Source organism: Cupressus sempervirens, chromosome 3, assembly GCF_028749045.1.
Source record: "Cupressus sempervirens isolate cs-2001-9-10 chromosome 3, ASM2874904v1, whole genome shotgun sequence".
Classification (NCBI taxonomy): domain Eukaryota; kingdom Viridiplantae; phylum Streptophyta; class Pinopsida; order Cupressales; family Cupressaceae; genus Cupressus; species Cupressus sempervirens.
In genome coordinates this window covers 15,272,805-15,296,845 of record NC_143120.1, presented here as the reverse complement: position 1 = coordinate 15,296,845, position 24,041 = coordinate 15,272,805, and the positions used below count along the sequence as shown (strand labels likewise).

Below are 24,041 nucleotides of genomic sequence, written 5' to 3'. Positions count from 1 at the left end.
AAAGTCTTACCTTTCCAATCGTCTCTAGTATGTTCAAGTTCATTGTACCAGGCATGATGTTCCTTTCTTCTGTTATCCTCATCTTGATCAGATTCTTTAGATTTCTCATAGTGAACAATATTCTCCTTGTCCTTAGATGTATCAACTGTTTTGCTTATGGTTAGATCCTTTTTGACTTCAGGGGTATCAGGTTCTTTTCTCTCAATAGATTTCTTGGTGGATTGTCCAACGAAGAATCCAAGTCCAGTCTTGTCATAGCTAGGTCTCCGTATAGATATTTGTTCTTCAATCTTTTCACTGTTGGTATATAATTTCTCAAGTTGTTGTTTGGTTTGCACCAACTCACCTTTCACATAGTGTTGTATTTTTCTAATTCTGCATGCTCTAACTTGATAGATTTCAATTCAAATGTTACTTTGCTTAACTAGGATCTTAGATCTGCATTCTCAGCGTTTATTTCTCAGTCATCCTTTTATTTCAGCTTTTATTTCAGAGTCTGCATTCTAAACAATATTTTAAACTCATGTTTCAAGATCACATTTTCTTTCTTTAGATCTTCAATATCATCATCACTGGTTTGCTCACTAGGGCCTTTTTGCTTCAGGTCATCTATCTTGTCCTTTAGTTCACCAATCTAAGCTTTTGCATCTTTGTATCTGTCTTTTAGGCCATCTCTTTCATCAGTAAGAAGATCAATTTGCTCAAGAGCTTTTTCAAGATTCTTCTTCAATTGTTCCATATCCATAGGGATTTTATTCAAGTTGTTAAGCCTCTTTTGAATAAGTAGGCTCTAATACCAATTGTTAGAAATAGATAGTACTGAGAGGGAGGGTAAATTAGTATTTTCAATCTTTTTACCACAACTGAATATTATTAATTACTTTTCCACAAGCATAAGAAAGAAAAACAATAGTGCTAAACAATATAAACAAACATACATGAAGAGAACTCATAACACCATATTTTGTTAACTAGGGAAACTCTAGCCAAGAGAAAACCCCGGTGGGGATGGAACCCACAAGATGATTTACTACATAAAGAATCCGATTAAGGATATTGACCCTATTAGGAGTTTATGAAGAATGTATAATGTCTCGAGTCCCTATTAGGAAACTAGGCCTTGTTAGAAGCCTCAACCCTCTTAGGAGTTGATAGATCATATACAAATGTGTGCAAGAAGAGCCCATTGCCCTAACATGCAACTATACAAATAAGTTCAAGAGAATAGATATACATACAATGTAATGTCCCCGTCATAAAATAAATGTATTTAATTAAACCTTTGTAACGAGCTGATTGATTTAATTTATCTCAGACTCATTTTTTAATTTTATTTCTATAGTGTGTGTCGCCGTCGGCTATCTTTGTACACCCTCAGAAAGTTACCCGACAGGTATTTAAGCACGGTTCGTAGGTAGTCTGTAGGCATGCTTGGATTATATTTCTCCATACTGCAGATTCCTATTGGAGTTCGGAATGGTTTGAAATGTCGAAAGTGAAAAATCTTCCCTATTTGGCTCGGCGATTTCGATGGGATTCAACCCTCACCCTATTCCGTTATGCATGTATTGCTTGGATCGGATGTGGCAAGTTGAAATATCTTTGGTAATTATTATTCATATCTAAGTCTCTGTTATTGTGGATTTTATCAAGTTCTATGGTGTTCTGTGCATGAACCACGTTTATATTTTGTGTTGGGTTCGGGTTCCTACCCCTTTTTCTCCATACTGTCCTTCCCCACAACTTTCACTGTCGATACACCTCGTCATACCTGTCATTCCGTGCTGAGATACAACCATTTGCATCACCGTATGGCCCTGCTACAGTCACCGTACAATTTGCTCCCAAACACCGTACGACCATCTCCAATCCACCATACGGCTGGCTCTATTTCAACCGTATGGCCTTCCCTACACAACGTACAGCCTTCTAATTGCAGTGTATGGCCTTCTAGCATCCGTATGGACTATCTAGTCCTGAGTGCAACCATCACCTTGGAATCCCATATAGAGCTCTGTCTCAACGTACGACTAGCAATTATCGGCTGTACAACACTATTTCGTTCCTCCAATTTAGTCCATACCTCCTATTTTCTTTGCACATCCATACGGATTCTGCAATTCTTCGATTTGGCCAGGAGAAGTCGTCGGGAACATTATAGTGGTATCAAAGCCTTTGATCTTGCCTGCCTGTGGAAGTGAATGCAAGTTTATACTCGGAGGAGAAGACAAAATAACCCTATTGATAGAATGGCAGATCATCAGGATCCTACGACAGAACTCATGAATCTTTTAAGAGAGCTAAATAGAAATCAAATGCAAATCAACGAAACCCAAAGGCTTATGTAAGAAACTCTACAAAAATTGGCCGAGGGAAAGACAACAGGAGAACAACATGGGCATAGCGATGATTCTGTTTCCGAAAGGACAAACTTTCAACCCTCTCGCTCTCGACCCTCAATACCCATCTTCCTTCCAAGGACGGAAGCACCACACAAAGGAAGAGAGGCCACTTTTGAGGAAATGCAAGAAGAACTTTGAGAAGATTGGCGGAACGCAAATATGGAAGGAGATCTATCTTACAGAGACTATGTTGATCTAAGAATGAGATATTTTGGTGGAGGAAATCACGGTTATTTAATGATGATCTCAGGAGAAAGATCGGAAAGGTGAACTTATGCCATTGATGGATCTGGAGTCATTACCACGCAGTCATGGGTCCTAAAGGCAGATACCTATTTCCAACTCAATCCAATGCCCAAAGAGGAAGCAATCAAGTTCGCAACACTTCATCTGGAAGGAGTGGCGCATGAGTGGTGGCATGATGGACTGGTTACTCTCGGTCACGATCAAGTGACCTCTTATGTTGAGTTTACTAAGAGACTCATTAATCGTTTCGATGGGAAGGATCCTGAGCTAAACTTCAAAGATCTAGCTCAGCTAAAGCAAATAGGCACAGTAGATAACTATGTCAATGAGTTCCAAAGGTTGTCCGTATTAGTGACTGACATCTTTGAAAGACGTCGAATTGTGTTATTCATGGATGGGTTGAGAGAGCTTTTGAGAGGCTGGATCAAAGGGTTCAACCTGGGTACACTCGACGAAGATATTAAGAAAGTGCGTGACATGGCCGCATCTTCCTCCAAAACTCACGCAATTACACCAACACCATCCCCACAAGAAACAAAGACAAGGAGCCAATTCAGAAAAAACCTCAGTTTGATGAAGATTCTTGGCAAGAACTCCAGAGGAATGTAAAGTGCCTTGACAAATTTGAAGTTTTATCCCTATTTTTTGCCTTGGTAATTTTGTCAAACACTTTCCTTGCAACTTGGGTTTGCTGATGTTTGCTTGTTTTGTTTTGGTTTTTGATGCCAATGATGTTTTGATAAATACAAATGATTGCAAAGTAACTGCTTGAAATGCTAATGATATGCAACTTCTTTTTATTTCTTTTTTCAACGCAAATGAAATTCTGATATGAAAAGTACTTCTACAGCCAAGAGGTATTTTCACAAATACTTGGCATGCATCCCATGAATGAATATGCAATGAGGCATTTTATCGAACATTTGGCATACAAACTGAACAACTAATTTTAACTGATTTCCTTAAATGACTGAATGTTTAGCACAAATACTTGGCAAGACAATAAATTCTTATCAAAATGAACCTCCTTTCACAATTGTAAAACAAGGAGAGAACCTGGAATAGTATTGAAGATGTTTATGGCTGAGTAGTCTCCCTTGAGTTTGGAAAGCCACCAACAGTACTAGCTGTCCCTGGATTTGCTTCTACACACTCTGTCTTCTAGTTCGAAGCGTGCATTACTTCCTTTCACTGCTGTATCTCTACTGCTGAACTAAACTAGTACCGACCTGTACCTTCTTGTTATCCACTATGAGGCTAGAAACTTCTGCTATGTACAGCTGCACCAAACTGAGTCACCCTTCACCTCTTCAACCTGTTATAATCATTGCTAGGAAGTGTTGTTATATGCCTAGGATAAAATCACATCAACCCAGCTACACTGCAATTTTGATGTAGCAATTTTTGTGATTTTTTATGGGTGCCGAAAATGCCTTCCCAGGCTTAGCCGTACAGTCTTAAACTCCTGCAAAAAGACTTGAAATTGATACCACCAATGAACATGAATTTCCTCCAAACTTTCGAACTACTCTTCCTTGATTCACTTCACCAAATTTGAACCCCTTTGCTGGTCCAAGAATTTCGAACTCAACTCTGCCCTTCACCTTGCAAAAATGATGTCAAATCTTTGATGCCCAATCTGAGACAAACCCTGCAAAAATTAACTCCGAATGAAGCTCAAATGAATTGGTTGAATACCAATTCCACTGATATCTCACAACCGAAATTGGCACTTTAGAGTCATCAAACCCTCAAGCAAACCTACAAGCACTAAAGCTCTCAGCACAATAGATGATTATGCAACTCAAGATGTCTCAAATGCCCCCCCCAAAAGCTCCTTATAAAGAATTCATAAGTAACTTCAAGAAACTTCTAGAATAATCTATTACTTTATTCCTTTTAGTGACTTTTTGATATTTTATTTCTTTAGTCACTTCAATATTAAATTAATTAAATATAAGGTTACTTTTTAATATTTTATTTTTAATAACCTTATAAGTAATTAATCTAATATATTTTTCTCCTTTATTTCTTCCTTTCTTAGCCTCCGGGGAAAATTAAAGGCTAAAAAAACAAGTAGCTGGTGCCTGTCAAAAAAGGGGACATTACAAGGAAAAAGCTCTCTTTCATGTGCAAAGAACCATGGGGTCCTGGTAATCGTTGCCTCAGGAAGGAAAAGATTCATTACATTGAGGTGATGCCTAATGATGACGAAGAACAAATACCTGTAGCAACTAATGAAGAAATTACCTAGCAAGAGAGAATAAATGCCTTGATACAAAAAGGGGGTTCCATTGCTACCCTCACTACACAGACTAGAGGTGGTATATTCAGAGTTCGCGGCACACTTCAGGAAAACGAGTCCAAATCATGATTGATAGTGGCACCACACTCAATTTCATCAATTCATCTTTGGTCACTAGTAAAGGCTTGCGTGCAGTTGAGCATGGAGAAATTGAGGTTAAAGTTGCAGGAGGAACCTTGTTACCTTGCACTCATGTGATCCCACGGCTACAAATTTCCATGGGAAACTATACCCTGGCAGATGATTTCTTTGTCATAGATTTGGTTGATACTGATATCATTTTAGGCATCCAATGGTTGGAAACTCTTGACCAATACACTCAAAGTTTCAATAGGATGGACTTTTCATTCGAGACGGATGACAAGAAGGTGTTGCTAAGAGGAATGTCAAATAAAGGATCGAGGGAATTCACCATCAAGAAGATGGAGACAATTTTTAAACAGGATTCAGCCCCAAATGCTGCAAGTAAAAACAAGACAGTCAACACCTCACTGCATTCCTTGGATAATTGGCAGGCCCATCTATTAGATGAGTATTCCAAGAACACTTTTGCATGTGAGTTGATGGATGGTTATGTACACAATGAAAGATACAAGGTTATTGATGACATCATTTACTGCGATGGAAAGATCTACTTAGTTCCTGACTCGGAACTGAAGGAGCTGATTATAGAAGGATTAAAACTGGGTTTGCATTTGCTTGAGGACAAGCAAATTTTGGGACAGGAGAACTGTATTGTCCCCGTCATAAAATAAATGCATTTAATTAAACCTTTGTAATGGGCTGATTGATTTAATTTATCTCGGACCCATTTTTTTTTTCCATAGTTTGTGTCGCCGTCGGCTATCTTTGTACACCCTCGAAAAGTTTCCCAATAGGTATTTAAGCATGGCTCGTAGGTAGTCTGTAGGCATGCTTGGATTATATTTCTCTGTATTGCGGATTCGTGTTGGAGTTCGGAATGGTTTGCCATTTCGGAAGTAAAAGATCTTCCCTATTTGGCTCGGCGGTTTCGGTGGGATTCAACCCTCACCCTATTTCGTTATGCATGTATTGCTTGGATCGGATCTGGCAAGTTGAAGTATCTTTGGTAATTATTATTCATATCTAAGTCTCTGTTATTGTGGATTTTATCAAGTCCTATGGTGTTCTGTGCATGAACCACATTTATATTCTGTGTTGGGTTTGGGTTCCTATCCCCTTTTCTCCGTATTGTCATTCCCCACAACTTTCACTGTCCATACACCTCGTCATACCCGTCATTCCGTGCTGAGATACAACAATTTGCATCACCGTACGGCCCTGCTACAGTCACCATATGGTTTTCTCCCAAACACCGTACAACCATCTCCAATCCACCATACGGTTGGCTCTATTTCAATTGTACAGCCTTCCCTGCACAACGTACGACCTTCTAATTGCAGTGCATGGCCTTCTAGCATCCGTACGGACTATCTAGTCCTGAGTATGGCCATCACCTTGGAATCCCGTAAAGAGCTCTGTCTCAATGTACGGCTAGCAAATATCAGCAGTATGGCACTATTTCATTCCTCCAATTTAGTCTGTACCTCCTGTTTTCTTTGCAAATCCATACGGATTCCGAAATTCTTCGATTTGGCCAGGAGAAGTCATCAGGAACATTACATACAAAAGCAGATCACTTGCTGTACTTCGCAAATCTTCTGATTGTCAGTTCTTCATACAAAGGGTAACTGCGCATATGTCAAACTACATCATATTTCGAATCACATAACATTACTTTGCATAACATTTTTCATCATTGCATCACATTAACTTCGTAATTGAAGTTCTTTATATATACCAAACATATTAGTAAATTATCCTTGGTCGGCTCACATATTATCCTTAGAGTCGGCTCATCAGGAATTAATAATTAAAACAATTATTCAATTCATTTAACTCGTTCTACTGACATGCTCTGTTTTGCATTGTGATATCACTGCATCACTATTTCCTTCATAACTTGAACTTGGTTGCTCGTACAGACATGCGCACTGGTATACATCATCAAGATGACATCATGCATCTCTGATTAACTGCGCAAGAGAATATTCCAAGGGAATATTCCGCTATCAACAAATCTTGTCATGTTGTTGTAACACTATCTAAGACAATTTTCCTTCACAAATAATCATGACTAAATTGCAAAACAAATGTTGCCATAAATGACAACCACATATCTCACCTTATTTGATTGATTGGTCATATTACCAACATATAAATCTTCCTAAGCATATGGGTAGTGAGTTGGAGTCACATCAAGGCAATCATGAACCTAGCAGTGGAGGCAATACCGACAATCATTTGCAAGAACAATTGATATCATTATTTGATTATGATGTTTATCCTCCACTCGTGATCATGAAGGATTATATTGATGAATTTCAAGATTGGTGTGTTTGGGATCCTAAAAACGATGGACACGACAATATTTATATCAGAGTAGCACAATGGAATTTTGTCGATAGTGTGACACAACGAAGGTGTAAGATCCCTGTCATAAAATAGATTATTAATCAAACTATTGTTAATGAGCCGATTGATTTAATATATCTCGGATCCATTTTTGTTTTTGTTTCCATAGTTTGTGTTGCCGTCAACTATCTTTGTACACCCTCAGAAAGTTTTTCCCAACGGGTATTTAAGCACGACTTGCAAGTAGTCATGAGGTATGCAATTTGGATTATTTTCTTTATACTACGAATTCCTGTTGGAATTCTGGTTTGTTTACCATTTTGGAAGTGAAAAATCTTCCTTACTTGGCTTTTTGGTTTTGGTGGGATTCGACCCTCACCCTATTCCGTCACCTGTAATACTTCACTTGGATTTGACAAATCAGAGCACCATCTTGTGGCAAATATTATTTGAAGATTTTATATGTTCTATCTCCATTCATGTTTTGGCTTTATTTGAAGAATTTGGGTCTTTGAGTTTTTGCATGTCCGAGCATTACTATCGATACACTGTTCACTTCTCCTTGCACAAAGTTCATCTTTTTGTGTGCCTACATTGTCCTACTGTACAACAACTTCCCATTTCCCTCATTCCATCAATTGTATGGCCTCCCTCAACATTCACTAGCTCACCCCAAGTCTACCGTTCAGCCTTGGTGCTTGCCTTGCGGTTATCACTGTCACAGCATACAGTCATTGCATCTTGCACTGTATGGCCAAGTCTCCTACCGTACGGCCTATTACTCCACCGTACTTCATCCTACCACCCCGTACACTCTTCCCTCTGTTGTTGGTGTATGGTCCTTCCATTAAATCATAGTGCAACATCTCCTCTACACTGTACAATATGTTTCAGCCCAGCCTCCACCATATGAACTCCTACCATCATGTACAGACTGTCATTTGTACCTAACTGTTCATTGTGTACTTAGACACTGCATTGCTAGGTTGGTTCATTACAGTGGTATTAGAGCTTTGATCTTGCCAACCTGTGGATAGCGAATGAGAGTTTATAGCCGAAAGAGAAGAACCCATTCTTTTGATAGAATGGTTGCCGAACTGGAACCCACAGCTACCGAACTCGTGGCACTACTGAGAGAGCTTGCGAGGAATTAAGCACAGATCAATGATACTCAACGACTCATGGGAGAGACTCTCAAGAAGTTGGAAGACAATAAAATATCCGGAGCACAAAATGGTCATAGCACGGACTCGGTGTCGAGTAGAGAAAATCCTCATTCAGCACACTCTCGACCTTCCATGCCGTCTTTTCCTCCACAGATGGAGACACCACCTAGAGGGAAGCAGCCGACATTTGAAGAAATGCAAGAACAACTGAAAGAAGACTGGAAGAACGTGAATTTGGAGGAAGATATATCCTACAAAGATTACACAAATTTGAGAATGAGATATTTCGGAGGTAGAAACCGAGGGTATTTTAACGATGATCTCAGAAGGAAGTTAAGTAAATTTGTCACCATTTGATGGATTTGGATCCATATTTGCACAAGTGTTGGTAATGAAAGCATATACTTACTTCCAACTTAATCCCATGCTTGAAGAAGAAGCAATTAAATTTGCGGCCTTACACTTGGAGGGAGTTGCACATGAATGGTGGCATCACGACACCATCACACTCGGACATGATCAAATAAATACCTATTAGAAGTTCACTAAGAGATTGATAGATCGATTTGACAGTAAAGATCGAGAACTCAATTTCAAAGATTTGGCATAGTTGAGGCAAACTAGATCGATTGACCAATACATTGTAGAATTTTAGAAACTCTCTATTTTGGTCACGAACATTTCTGAGAGAAGACGGATAGTGCTCTTCATGGATAGACAGACAGAACCACTGAAGGGTTGGGTAAAAGAGTTCAATCCTGCCACCCTGTCGAAAGCCATTAAGAAGGCAAGGAGTATGGCATCATCAACGACATCATCCTCACGCAGCTACTCACATTCCAAACTGTGGATGTTTCCAAAGGACAAAGATAACAAACCTCCACCGAGAAAGTTGTACATGGACAAAGCTACCAGACAAGAGCTCCAAAGTAAGAAATTATGTTTCAACTGCAAAGGACCATGGGAACCTGGGCACAGATGCCTCGAGAAAGCAAAAATCCACTACATTGAGGTCGTGTTTGATGATAAGGACGAACAAGAAGATACACCCTCCAAAGACAACCAACCCCACGAGGACACCAAAATGGTTACTTTGAACTGTATGGAAAGAATTACAGCATTGGTACGGTGCGGAGGAACTATCGCCCTTGTCGATAGCTTGAGGTGCACGGTGTTTCATGTACGGGGAACCCTTCAAGGACAAAGGCTTATGGTGATGCTCAATAGCAGGGCTACTCTAAACTTCATAGACTCATCTCTGGTGAAGTGAAGAGGTCTACCTACAGAGATCCACACAGGATTCCAGGTCCAGGTCGCCGGAGGGACTCTTTTGCCTTGCACACACCTTGTTCCTTAGCTAAGTATCACAATGGCGAATCACACGGTGACTAAAGATTTCTTCATAATGAACCTTGATGACATGGAGGTTATTTTGGGCATATAGTGGATGAAGACATTTGATGAATACACTCAGAGCTTCAAACGGATGGACTTCACTTTTGTTGTCCATGGAAAGAAGGTTGTTCTCCACAGAATAGAAATGAGGGTCCGAAGGAAGTTTCTGCACATTGGATGGAGGCAATTTTTCGGCATGATGACATTGCTTGGGCTGCACATTGTTTTGTCTCGACAGAACCTATAAAAGGCCAATGGACACCTCCACAAGATGATGACCTCCAGAATATTTTGAGTGAACATGATAAAGCTTTTATAGACATTTCTCCTGGCTTATAGCCTCATCAAGGGTTTAAACACACTATCGAGTTGCAAGCAAGAGCCAAGCCAGTCATAACCACACCCTATTGCCATCCCAAGAAATTCAAAGGTGAGATCGAAAAGACAATTCAGGAACTGCTAGAGAAAGGATAGATCCATCTCATTTCTAGCCCCTTCGCATCATCAGTGGTTTTGGTCAAAAAGTACTGGATGATGTGCATGTGTGTGGACTACCATGCGTTGAACAAAAACACAATAAAGAATAGATATCCCATTCCAAGGATAGATGAGTTGTTGGATGAATTACATGGTGCAATCTATTTTTCAAAAATAGATCTCCTTTCCGGATACCATTAGATTTGCATGAGGGAGGAAGACGTAGAAAAGATGGTCTTTCATTGTCACTACGAACATTATGCGTTCCTGGTCATGCCATTCGGATTAAAAAATGCACCTGCTACATTCCAATCATGCATGAATCGCATCTTCAACAAACAATTGCATAAGTACTTACTGGTATTTTTTGATGATATTCTTATTTATAGCAGGAAATATGAAGAGCACTTGAAGCATCTGGATGAAGTCCTAAGAATCATGAAGGATCAATCTTTGTTCGCCAAGCAATCCAAGTGTGAATTCGGTATGACAGAAATATTGTACCTGGGACATGTTAGTAAATATAGAGTTCAAGTTCATCAAGAGAAGATTTAAGCTATCCTTGATTGGCCTCCCCCAAAATCACTCATGGAGTTGCGAGGATTTTTTGGACTATGCAGTTATTACCGGAGGTTTCTAAAAAGGTTCTCTCAGCTCAGCGCACCATTAATAGATCTGACAAGAAAAGGGTCCTTCCAGTAGAATGAAAAGGCACAACTCACTTTTGATAAGTTGAAGGATGCAATGAGCACTTTTCCCATGCTTGCTTTACCTGATTTCACTCAAACATTCATTATGGAGTGTGATGCATCCAAAGAAGGCATTGGCGAAGTACTGATGCAAGATAGACACCCCATAGCCTATGAGAGCAGTAAGCTTATGCAAACAGATTGCTTATATTTCATCTACGGCAAAGAGATGTTTGCCATCGTACATGCACTAACCAAGTTCTGGCAGTATTTGGTGGGTGCCAAGTTTGTCATTCGTACGGAACACAATAGTTTGAGATATTTTTTGGAGCAACAGGACTTGAACAAGAGGCAACAAAAATGGGTAAGCAAGGTTCAGGCTTTTGATTTTGACATTGAATATGTGAAAGGAAAGAACAATGTGGTTGCAAATGTTTTGTCTAGGAAACCCGCCATCTGCTTACTGAGCCAGATTTCAGTTGATTGGAAAGCACATTTGTTGGTAGAATATTCCAAAAACACATTTGCTTGTGAGTTAATGGATGGCAACATCCAGGATGATTAGTACAAAGTGGTGGATGACATCATTTGCTATAAGAATAGGATATTTTTAGTGCTGAAATCCAAATTGAAACAGAAAATCTTGAAGGAGGTATACGACTCAGCCTTGGCAGGACACCCGGGCTTCCTCAAAACTTATAGGCGTCTCAAGGAGAGGTTTTCATGGAAAGGACTTAAAGGAGACGTATTGCAGTATGTAAGAGAGTGTGTGGTCTGCTAACAAAACAAATCCGAACATACTCTACCTATCGGGCAAAGGAAAACTGAAGTCACGATCTTATTTGAGTTTTCATCGCATACGCACTTCATGCTTTCTAGTTTTCATCAATACCAAAACTTGAACTTAATATGTATTCAAAGATTCTATTTATTTTGTGGAGTTGGACTTTGATACGTATTTAACTAAATTTTATTCAGATGTTGCACTTTTTATTGGTCTATGACTATGCTAATTTGCTAAATTCTAATTGCTATGTATTTAACTCAAAACTTGATTTATATATGATGGAAATCTCAAATCAGTATATGTTCTACAAATCTGGTGTGTATATGTTTTTTAAGAATATTTTATGAAATTATATATTTTCACATGTTCAATTAAAGTGCTGAGGTTTTGGCAAGTTTCAAGTTTTTTAAATTTTAGGGCTACCCAAATTATTATCGAGTTCATGTTTTTCAACTATGTGTGCAACTAACCCCAGCTAACATAGGTAAAAAAAATCTAAAAAGTGAAGTAGCCAGACAGAGATATTGCAGACAGTTATCTATTTTTTGAGAAGGCTCCGACAAATTGCATTACAAATCGGCCATATCACTGCAGAGATTGTTTGGCAAATTGAATTAAGAGAACCCTTGTTGCTCTATTTTATGGGCAAATTGTCAAAGATAGTTCGCAAAAATATTTTTTGAATAAAAAATATAAATTTTTAAAGGAGAGAGAAGATAGAGTACTTAAGCTCAAGAAATCCACTCATTTCAATAGCCCCACAAAAAGAGACTTCACCGTCACCCTGGGAGAAATGCATGTCACCCATACTGAGATTTGCACCATCTACAAATACAGGAAAGTATATCTTTGATCCCCTGCTGAGATTTTTTATGTCACAATTCCCACCATTTTCTCTGCCTGGAATAGTTCTTGCAGCCTCAGCTGAAATTCTTTCCCATTCTGATGTGCCTGATTTTACCTGCACAACCAACCTCAATGCATAAAGATATATTATACAAAGAAAGGCATAAAGTACTTTACTGATTATTTCAAATTGATATCATGTAGCTAGAAAGAAGATCCTAACCTATATTGCATGCATTATAAACTTTTATAATTTCCAAAATGTATCAATATGCATAGGAATCTATTCACAAGCCTTCTGTGATCGATGTTGACTGCAATATTCTAAATGTATGTGCATATGTTGTGTATCTCTATATAGATTGTTTTTTCATGTGATAAAAGTATTATGCAAATAAGAAAACTTGTGTAAGTTTACTACTTCATAATAAGTTGTTTCTGTTTTGCTATCACATGAAATATCTTTCATGGCTAGAAATTCTAATAAAGCATTAAATAGAAAACTACTTCAACTGATCCCTTCTGCTTCTTTAAAATGGATTGCAGTCATCTTGTTTCCGTAAATCTTATTATCAATCAAGGAATATTGTAGCTAGTGAATACACATCCATTGGAGATCTCTTCCTTAGTCTCTTGAATTTTGATGTGAATTCCACAGTAGTACTTTATGTCAACCAGTGATCCCACTAATTAGTGATTTCCTCTTTTTAAAGTCGTTTTTGTGCAAATTCCGAAAAAAAATTGTAGCCTTTATAGATGTTACTTTTAACAGAGCAGCATGTCCCTAGTGGTTTCAAACCATGTTTGTCCATCCCACATTGTTCATCTATTAGCTACCCATATGAACCAGTAAACCATGGTTGTGTTACCATTACTCTATTTATTCTAATCTCTTTGTCCTTTTTTGTGCCCAAGTTGAAAATAAAAGAAGCAAAAACAATCTGTTTAAGCATATTATATGTTATCTGTATCTATGCTCCAGAGCAAACATGTGAAGTTCTGAGATCTTGTCTATTTTCCAAGGTTGCACAGGGGTGGAGGGTACTTGGCTACTTAGGGTACCAGTATGGGTATGACTATTTTTCCAAATAGAGATACTTGGGTACATCAAACATTTTTTTAATATAATTTAATATTTGTAGAAAATCTGAAATTTTGAGTCATAAGAATGGTTTTTCAAAACAAGAACAGTGATAAAGTTTGCAAATGTAATGTATTGTTTTCAGTTTTAGACTTGCAATATGTTTGTAATAATAATATATGATAAATGTTTAGATCCATAAAAGAGAAAGCGGACTTTAAAGATGAGCAAGAAGATCGTAAAACATATAACAATGATATATAGCAAAGGATAAGCTGCTGACTTGAACAGTTATAAAGGTCGCTGTTAATCAGCATTGTATCGAAGTTTCAAATTGATTATGTATTGAATTAAGATTGATAAAAACAATCCGACATGCAAACAAAAAACAGAAAACTTAATCAAGGTCTTAGCTATGATGCTCTCCACTAAGTACCTAGTACTTGGGTACATGGGTACACATACCAGGGGTGTGGATATGCGTACCCATGCAAGCTATCTATTTTCTGCACTTGCTTTAATCTTCTTTTCTTAATCCAATGGAGCACATCTCTGTATGGGACAACTTTCACAACTAATTTGCCAAATGTGAAGATGAAGAATCATCCCAAGAAATACACTAGATTACACTGTCATGTTCCCTTATTTTACTTAGTCATCATATGAGAAGCAGTAATCATATGAGAAGCTATGAACTCATTCCAATGAGAAAAAAGCATGCATGCATGAATTAAAAAAGAAATGCATGAATGAATTAGAAAAGAAATGCATGAATGAAATAAAAAAGCTGCATGCATGAATTAAAAGAACAGTGCATGCATGAAAGAAAAAAAAAAGCATGTGTGTATGAAGAAGCATGCATGGAGAATTCATTCTTATTTTTTTGCTAATTCACTCAATGTTTTTGGGTGTTGAAAGTTTTGTTTCCCAAATCTCTACTCCAATGATTCCTAAAGATTTACTAGGTCCTATGCTTGGAAACAATGAGAGATTTGGCCAACAAATAGGAAACACTTAGACTTATATTTTACTCTACATTTTAGGATCTACAAAACCTAGGTAGGTTTCTCTTCGTTACACTAATTATAACTATATAGCAGATCTATGATTCAATGCCTACAAGATTAACTCATAATTATAAAAAGGATTTGTGAATTAAATGCAAGCTCCTTGATTAAGGATACTCCCCTTCATAACACAAACACAAAACAGAAACAGAGAAATAACAAGTTGCAAGAACAGAAAAATTGCTTCTTATTATCTCCAAAAGTATAGAACTACAAATTTCAGAAATATAACACGCCAAGCCAGATGGGAATTTTCCTTAATAAATTCTATAAGCTAGTGCCACCATATACCTCCCTAGAATTATCCTAGACAACCCTATGAGCCTTCCTTAGATAGACAATTTTTAACAGCCCAAGAAAGTTCTAGAAATTTTAAGCCTAAACATTGAGGCCGACCAACCCTAAGATATTATTATTCATATTTTCTTACATTGCAGTAGCCCCAATAACTTTTGGAACTCAAAATAAATTTTGAACGAAATTCATTTTCGTCCATTTCAGGCGGTGCAACTTCTCGAGACCATGACTCATTGCCAACAGCTCTAATTGGTTATTATGACCCCATTTCAGAAAATCCACAAAGTACTCTATACCCTGCAATTTCCTCAACCTCTAGCAAGCTGAGGTTTGACCCCTTTTGGAGGCTCTAAAGCCTTCAAAACTGAGATCAAAGTTTTTAAACTGTACTACCAATAACGAAATTTTTCAATAACTTCACAAATAGACTTGATCTCGCAATAAAACTTTACTATTAGGTTGATCTATCTAAAATGAACCTCTTGGGAAGAAATCAAAACATTTTGGGCTCGAATGACCAACTTATTAAAATAATAAGCTTCAAGAAGTAACAACTCTACACTTAAGATAGCCCTTATTGAAAAGCCAAACCAAAAATTTTTTTTTGGTGATACAAGATTGCCCTTACACCAAGGATGCTCCTGCATTACTCCTTGTGATCACTTTGATTTAAATATGAGGATTTGAAATGGATGCAAAAATAAAAAATGGTTGTTTTAAGATTTATAGTTTGTTTAGTCTAATAAGGTTATGTTATTTAATACATAGAGTAAACAAGAATAAAACTTTAAGAACATAAGATATCAATACAAAACATAAAGTATCAAGTATAAATCCAATTTTTAGAGAGACAAAGTAGTTATTCCATTTAGTTTGATATGCAATTTGTACATGACAAATCAAAAATGGTCCCCCCATACAAATTAGCACATATATAGCAATCCTTAGTTAAGATTACCAACCATCAAGAACTATCAACTAACCAACCACTCATCAACAACTAAAAAACCAAATAAAAACAACCGAGAGACAAGAAGCACACAAGTGCTCTTTGTATAAGGGGAGCAATTAACCCTACCATCCACACAAACAAAACCACCTGTCAACTCAAATGTATCACCTGGCAAAAATCATAACAAGAAGCAATACAATAACAATAATAATAACAATAGTAAAACTGAATAGAATCCACTATGATACAAAAGGAAGACCAATGATCTAATGTTGGATGTGCAATGAATGGGGTTATTTTTCCCATGACTACCAAAACCAAAGTTGTCAAAACAACTCTGGTTTATTATGCAAGTGATCTGGACCCATGAAACATGAAGAAGTTGATTGCACAATGTAGAAAAGGGTAAACAGTTGGTGGCGAAGGAGCCAAATGAAGTACTAGTGATCACCATGCTACAAACAACGAAGGTAACATACCCAGATCCCCATACAAAGAGAAAAATTGCAAGAAGCCAAACCTTACGTGAAACAAGCAATGATGGATGAAAGAAAATGCTCAAATGAAATTGCCAATATGCCACTATGGTCGAAGTCTGAAAAGAACATAATGAGGCAAGTGTTGCAAACAACAATTTATGTCAAAGGCGACATACCTACAAACCATGCAACAATTAAAAATGGCTATTACAAAAATAGTCAAAGGTGGCAAAAGCCTAGAACAAAAGAAGCTGAGAGAGGAACAACTATGTAAAGGGGACATGGCCAATGATCCATGTTGTTGGAAGTAGCAATCGAGAGGAAGTCATTCATTATTGAGATAGAGATCACGGGAAGAAAGTTGAGAAACACCATTGTCGACAGAGGCTTGAGAGTCAATGTACTGCCAAAAGAAACTTTTAAGTTTCTTGGGAAGCCGACACTTTAACCACCAACCCTTCACTTGGTGTGTGTCAATCCACTTGGCATTAAGCCATTGGGAAAACTCGTGGTACAAAAGGTGACAATTGACACATAACATTTCTGTCTCGACTTTGTAGTCATCCCCCTAGAGAAGGGTATAACACTCTCCTCAGGAGAGGTTGGTTGATCTATACCAAGGCAAATCACGATTGAAAGAGAAATACCCTATCCATTGATAGGGAAGGACGAAAGTACATCATTGATCCAAGAAGTGGTGAGCGAGGAATTGGCATCCTCCAACTCGAAATGTGACAAGGATTTTGGGGTGGATGAAAAAGGGAGAAAAATGGAACCAAATGACAAAGGGCTACTAGAATTGGAAGATTTCTTTGAAGATGAGATTAGTTTCGCGATGTAATCTGATTTCCTCCACTAGCCCTTACCTTCACTAAGGGCCTCCTAGGCTTCTCTCCTAGCCTATTAGGGTTTTCTATCCTCAAAGGATTTATTATTTATCCCCTACACCTTCCTATCCAATTTCATTAATGAATTTTGTACTTGCATTCTCCCTTAAGTCACTTCAGCAAGCCTTCTAGTCTCCTATTTTCACCAAACTTGATCTTCCCATCTTCTACCAGGAGTGAGGGATTCATACTAAAGGTTTTAAAATCCATGATCTTCCTTATCAATTTCACCAAACTGGACCAAACTAAACTAGGAAAGTCCTAATAGAATTAGGCCTCCAAATCTTAGTGTAGTTTTTTATTTTTCCTATTTTGCTAGGTTTTTCCTACACTTTTAATAATCTCGCTTAGGTTAATAAAGCATGTCTTATTAGGTGAATAGTTGTGAGGTGTCACCTTCCTACATGTGAGCATCCATTAGCTATCTTGGGAAGATACTTTGCTATCTTTAGTCCGATAGATGGTTGCTCCTCATTGGTTGGTGTTGCCACCTCCTCCCTCTTCCTAGCCTATATAAGCATGCTACCTGGCTTGTATTTGCATCTCTTGTTTTTGCATCCTCTTAATGCTATTTTTTTTCCAGCATTTGCATTACTCTCTTGGAGACTAACTCTATGATGCTATTTTGATTTTATATCATTTGCATTCATAGTTTAGATATTTATTCTTTGCACTAGTTTTCTGGGTTATTAATCTTATCAGATTCTAACATGGTATCAGAGCTTTTCTATGTGCAAGAGTAGATTTTAATTTCCTTATTTGAGAGATTCAGGGGAGCTAATAAACTTTATTGCAGTTTTTTGAAAAACGAAATATGCTCTTCTCTTGCATCTTTGGATGATCTTGAGAATCAGAAAACTTTTGACAAAAACGGTTTTTCTCTGGGGTTTCAATCTCAAATCTAACAACCAACTTGCATAGTTGGAGTTTTCAATTAGTATTGCAGGTTCCAGCATGCCATTGATGGACTTAGGAAGCTGATCCAGCATTTGCATGTCATATTTTGGTTGCTGGGGTCGGTTTTTGATTTTTGGAGCCGTTTTTTACTGTTAAAGGCGTCTAATTTACACTATAGCAGCATCTTCTGTACATCAACAAGAAAAATGCTTTCTGGATTTTGTTTGCAACCTCGAAAAACTATCTGGGTATCTTTTAGATTTTGCATGCAAGCTGTATAGTTTGCAAAATCGAGCATGAAAGACTACAGCCATACCCCTCTCCATTGGCAATCGCAGATTTGAATGCAGTTTTCAAATGTCTCGTTCTTGCTCATACGGACTCCGATTTTGATGATTCTTATTATGAACTTGGGCTTTTTTTTGTGCTCTATCCACTAGTGGAGTTGTTTTTTGATTTTCATGCATGAATTGTTTAGAAATTGCAGATTCTCAGCCGTGACTATGCACAGTTCTCGTTTTGAAAACTTCGGAGGATCATAACTTTCTCATACTACCTCGTATCAAGGTGATTCTTTTTTTGAAAGTGCATGATTTTTCGAATAGATTGCAGTGGTGCTATTTGTTTCCATGATTATTTGCCCAAGTTTCACTTTTAGCATATGCTCTTCATGAGGGTTTGTAATGCATTGAAATCAAGACCACTAAGTATTTCTTTCTAGTGGTAGTTGTAAACGCACTAAAATAAAGTGCCAAATCATATTTCTTTGGAGGGGGTTCTTTGATTGAGTAAAAAGGGGGGGGGGCATTGTCGTGGCTGGGTTCTCTTCTTTTTAGCATTTCTTTGCATTTCTTCATCATGGATCAAACAAATATGCCCATCCTAACTCCATACAATTACTTTGAGTGAAAATCACGCATGACAATTCACTTAAGGAAAGCTGGATTAAATAGGATAACTATGGGACTTGAAACTGAACCTGCTAAAGATGAAGACAAGCCTAAGTGGTTTAACAAATGTGATGAGGCATATGGAACATTGTGTTTGTCTGTTTCTCCTGACTTGCTATTTCACATTGAGTCTTTGGATACACCAAATGAAGTATGGACAAAGCTAGAAACACTATTTGGCACACAAGATTCAATGAGGGGTCATATGGTGGAAAATGAATTAATTAGTTTGAGTCCAGGCAATTTCAACACAATTCAAGATTTCTTCACCAAATTGAAATCACTAAGGTTGCAACTAAAACAATGTGGAATTAAAAAAAAAGATGAACAACTGATTCTTAGTATTCTCTCTAAGCTAAGCTCAGAATATTTTGTGTTTGTCTCTACCTTCTATGCTACTAAGGGTGCACTTGGTACTCAATCCACCATGCCATCTCTAGATGATTTTGCTGTCAATCTCACTCGAGAACAGGACAAGCTAATCCAGATGGGCACTCTTAAGTCCTCTAAGTCACATGCCTTAGCAACCAACCAAGGCACAAAAGAACAACAAGGACAAAGTAGAAACAACAATAGTAAGGACAAGAAACAAAAGAATAGCAAGGAGAAGAAGGATCAAATACCAGTTTTTTCAAAAGAAACTATTGATACACCATCTTCCAAGGGCTATAAGCCTAAGAAAGAAAAGGTCAAATGTGCATATTGTAAAAGACCTGGTCATGATGAACATAAATGTTTGCAGAAACAACTTGATCACTTGACATACATTCTTGAGAAGAATAATATCAATGTTCCTGAGTCTATCAAACAAAGTTCTAATGAAGGGTCTAACAAGGAAAAAGAAAATAGCAAGGGGAAAGGAAAGGGCAAGGCCCTTTTTGCAGTTGCTTCCTCACCATCCACTTGTGTTCTTGATTCGGGTGCTTCACACCACATGGCTTCATCTAAGGAAGGACTTGCATCCTTGGAGCCGTGTACTATGCCTTCTATTTTGATGGGTGATAACACTTTTGTTGAGGTGTGCAGGAGAGGGTCTGTTGATGTGGGGGATGGCACATTCCATGATGTTCCTTGTGTACCCTCATTGTCAACTAATCTCCTATCAGTAAACCCGATCACTCACACAAGTTTAGGCAAGCGGGTTGAGTTCACTCCTGATTTAGTAGAGATACGTGAATTGCACAATGATTCTACAGTTGTAGTTGGGAGAACAGATCATCAATCACGACTCTATATGTTTTCTCACATTGTTCCTGATCCTCCTTTGACTGTTTTGCTCACTCACTCTAATGATGTGAGCAGATTATGGCATGAGCAGTTTGGCCATCTTAACTTCCACTACTTGCATCAGCTTAACCAACAGAGCATGGTCACAGGGTTGCCTTCTACTTTGACATTGGAGTCACTTGGAATACATGATAGATCTTCTAATGGGTCAGATTCACCTGAGCAGTCTTCTACCTCCACTTTTGATGCAGAGAGTGATTCAGAGGACTCACCTCCTTCCTCTCCTAGTCATCATTCACAGGTTGATGATTCTCCTCTAGATTCTCCATCTTTTGGTCCACTTTGGGCTAGACAGACCTTGCAGTTTGCAGGTGATTGGGTTGGGGATCGATCAGACACCAAGCAGACTTGTTCACAATTCCAGGATGCTCTACATATCTTCATTGCTACTACCTCAAATCCACAGTCCTTTCATGAGGCTTCTGGTATTTTTGAGTGGGATACATCTATGCAGGAAGAGTATAGTTCCTTAATGAGGAACCACACTTGGGATCTTGTCCCTTTTTCTAAGGGAAGAAAAATTGTTCAATGTAAGTGGATCTATCGGACAAAATTTGCAAGCTTTGCTGGGGGTATGGGATGCTTCATCTTTTGGGGGGGGCCGCTTCCTCTCACTTGGAGTCCTAATTTTCTTTGGGGAGTCTCTTCTCTCTCTCTTTTGGGGGAATTGTATGTACATGGGTACCTCATCAGGCTTGACTTGCCGGGACCCATTTCTACATCCACCTAAGCTTCGCTTATGGGGGGGTCTTAGTGTAGTTTTTTATTTTTCCTATTTTGCTAGGTTTTTCCTACACTTTTAATCTCACTTAGGTTAATAAAGCATGTCTTATTAGGTGAATGGTTGTGAGGTGTCACCTTCCTACATGTGAGCATCCATTAGCTATCTTCGGAAGATACTTTGCTATCTTTAGTCCAATAGATGGTTGCTCCTCATTGGTTGCTGTTGCCACCTCCTCCCTCTTCCTAGCCTATATAAGCATGCTACCTGGCTTGTATTTGCATCTCTTGTTTTTGCATCCTCTTAATGCTATTTTGCTTCCAGCATTTGCATTACTCTCTTGGAGACTAACTCTATGATGCTATTTTGATTTTATATCATTTGCATTCATAGTTTAGATATTTATTCTTTGCACTAGTTTTTTGGGTTATTAATCTTATCAGATTCTAACACCAAAGTCAGTTTTAGGGCTACCATTCCAAATTTTGTTGAACAAGGTGGCAAACCAATCTTAGTTATAGATAACCTTTTGGAAGTACTAAGAAATTTTGTGGGTCTCAGACTCCCAACCTGTCCGTACACCCCCTTGCTATATTTATGCCTAAAAACAAGGGTTTCTAATCATGTCAAATAGCATTCACAAGGACCTGTTGAAAACCTTAGTAAAATTGGTCATGGAAACTTGTCCTTCCGCATGGGGCATCCTCACACATCCCTTCTCCTTTCCTAACTCTCAGATTGAACCAAGTGATGCATTCAACCTTCTCATATTCACTTGTTAGCTCTATGATAACCTAGCCATGCCCCAAAGGCTCGCCTAGGGCATCACATTAAAAACAGTTGTCATGCTTTTCTAGGCTTCTCCACTGCTATGTACATTGTACAAGGGATCTTCTTCCATGTCCTCAAAAATCATGATGATTCCATGGTGAGGATTCATGGAGGAGCCATTTTCCCAAAAACTGCCAATGCAAGAATGGTAAACGGACTATGTACAAATGATTTCCTACTACACACGAATGAACTCTAAATAACTTGCAATCTAAAATGAAAAACATTGTAATAACATGAGCAATAAGAATCCAACACAAAGATGAGTCTATCAATCCATTAGTCCGTACAAGCAACCAAGAAACTAAATACTGTCAAAATCTGGATTGTATTTCGTGGATTTACTTGTAAAATTCTGCTTGTTTACAACTCCCAACCCTTGGGATGGTTTCATTTCGTGGTTTTATAAGTTCCTCAAGAGGTTGTAGACAGTTAGAATAGCCATCAACCTCTTTCTTGCATTATGCACTTTTCCTCTCAAAAAGTTGTGAAGCAACTTTTCAAAATTGCTGACAACTTCTACAACTTTTCCCCATTTAGAGCAACTTTGACTTCCTTCACTTGGGAACTTCCAAACCTGTCCACTATGATCTATTAATGATGTCTAGGCATGCTTTAGCCTTTAGGACATCAATTTGCATGATTGTAGCCATTTTGGCCTATTTGACAACTTTTCACAATTTACATCCTTTTGACATCTCCCAACTTTTGCCAAATGACTTAGGTATAGCCTCTAACCTATGCACAAGGATATAAAACCATCTTAGAGGACAAGATAACTTAAAACCATACCTTTCTCAGGTTGCTAGGGTGTAAGACCCATAACCCTAGGTTAGCTCCCTAACATCAAAACACAAGCAACCTAAATCCAGAAAACTCAAACCAACTAAAGTGGATTGGACCTAGTCAAATCCACCTAGAAACAAACCCAAACATGACCTTCTAAGGTTCAAACACACCTAACTGACTTGGCTAGGGTCAGTACAAGCCAAGAAGAGTCAGGACTAGGAGTTAGCCTAGGTGCTCCTGCACCATTCCCTCAATGGCTTGTTTCACTAGCAGATAGAGTCTTCCATCCCAAATATAACATGCTACAAATTGGGGAGCTAAAGGAAGTCGAGGAAGGGAGTTTTTCTCCACAATATGAGGAATATAAAGGAGTAGCACAAGCGGATGAGACCCTACACACCATTTTGAAAGAGATGAGACTATAAAATATGAAAGATCCAAGTGTGAAGAAAAGTAAACTCAGGGAATGAAGATGATCCCAAGCTGATTTTGGTAGGGGATGACTAGAATGCCATGATCAAGGCAAAGACATTTAAAATTTTCATGGAGTACAAGGACACTTTTGCATGGACTTATAAGGACATAGAGCGGATACCATTGGAGTTGTAAGTTGTAATGTCCCCTTCTCACTAGTATTCAGATTTAATGGAGTTTGGCCTATAATCGGACCCTCGTAGGCAAGGTGTTAAGGAGAGGGTTATGTGGGAAAATATTATTGTTGTCATAGTCTTCCTAAAACCACAAACTTATGGTAGTTATAGGTTTCCTGGAACCACAGACTTCCTGTAGCCTATGATATTTGCACTTTATATTAATTATATTTTTAATATTACTTTAAAGTGCAACCAATTATTTTTGTAAGAAAGGGTGAATCTTCTAGAAAGTGCAATTAAATATTATTTTTATTTCTTCTCGAAGGAGGCCGACCTTGTGGAGGAAAAGAATGAATATGGAGGGAAGCCTCATTATTGGTTATCGAACCTGTTTCCATGAGTTTCTGCAGTTTGCTATATTGGTCATTGGGAACAAACACTCCCATTGATTCGCATAATTA

General features: G+C 38.1%; 1 protein-coding gene across 1 annotated transcript in view; it reads right to left on the bottom strand.

Annotated features, from left to right (window-relative positions):
* The window catches only part of LOC149564504 (uncharacterized), a 195,798-nt gene that overhangs the window by 23,154 nt on the left and 148,603 nt on the right, over nt 1–24,041 (bottom strand). The window contains exon 5 of the mRNA XM_089818046.1: nt 12,629–12,864. Coding sequence (XP_089674172.1) covers nt 12,629–12,864 — 236 coding nt within the window. The remainder of the gene's footprint in view (nt 1–12,628; nt 12,865–24,041) is intronic.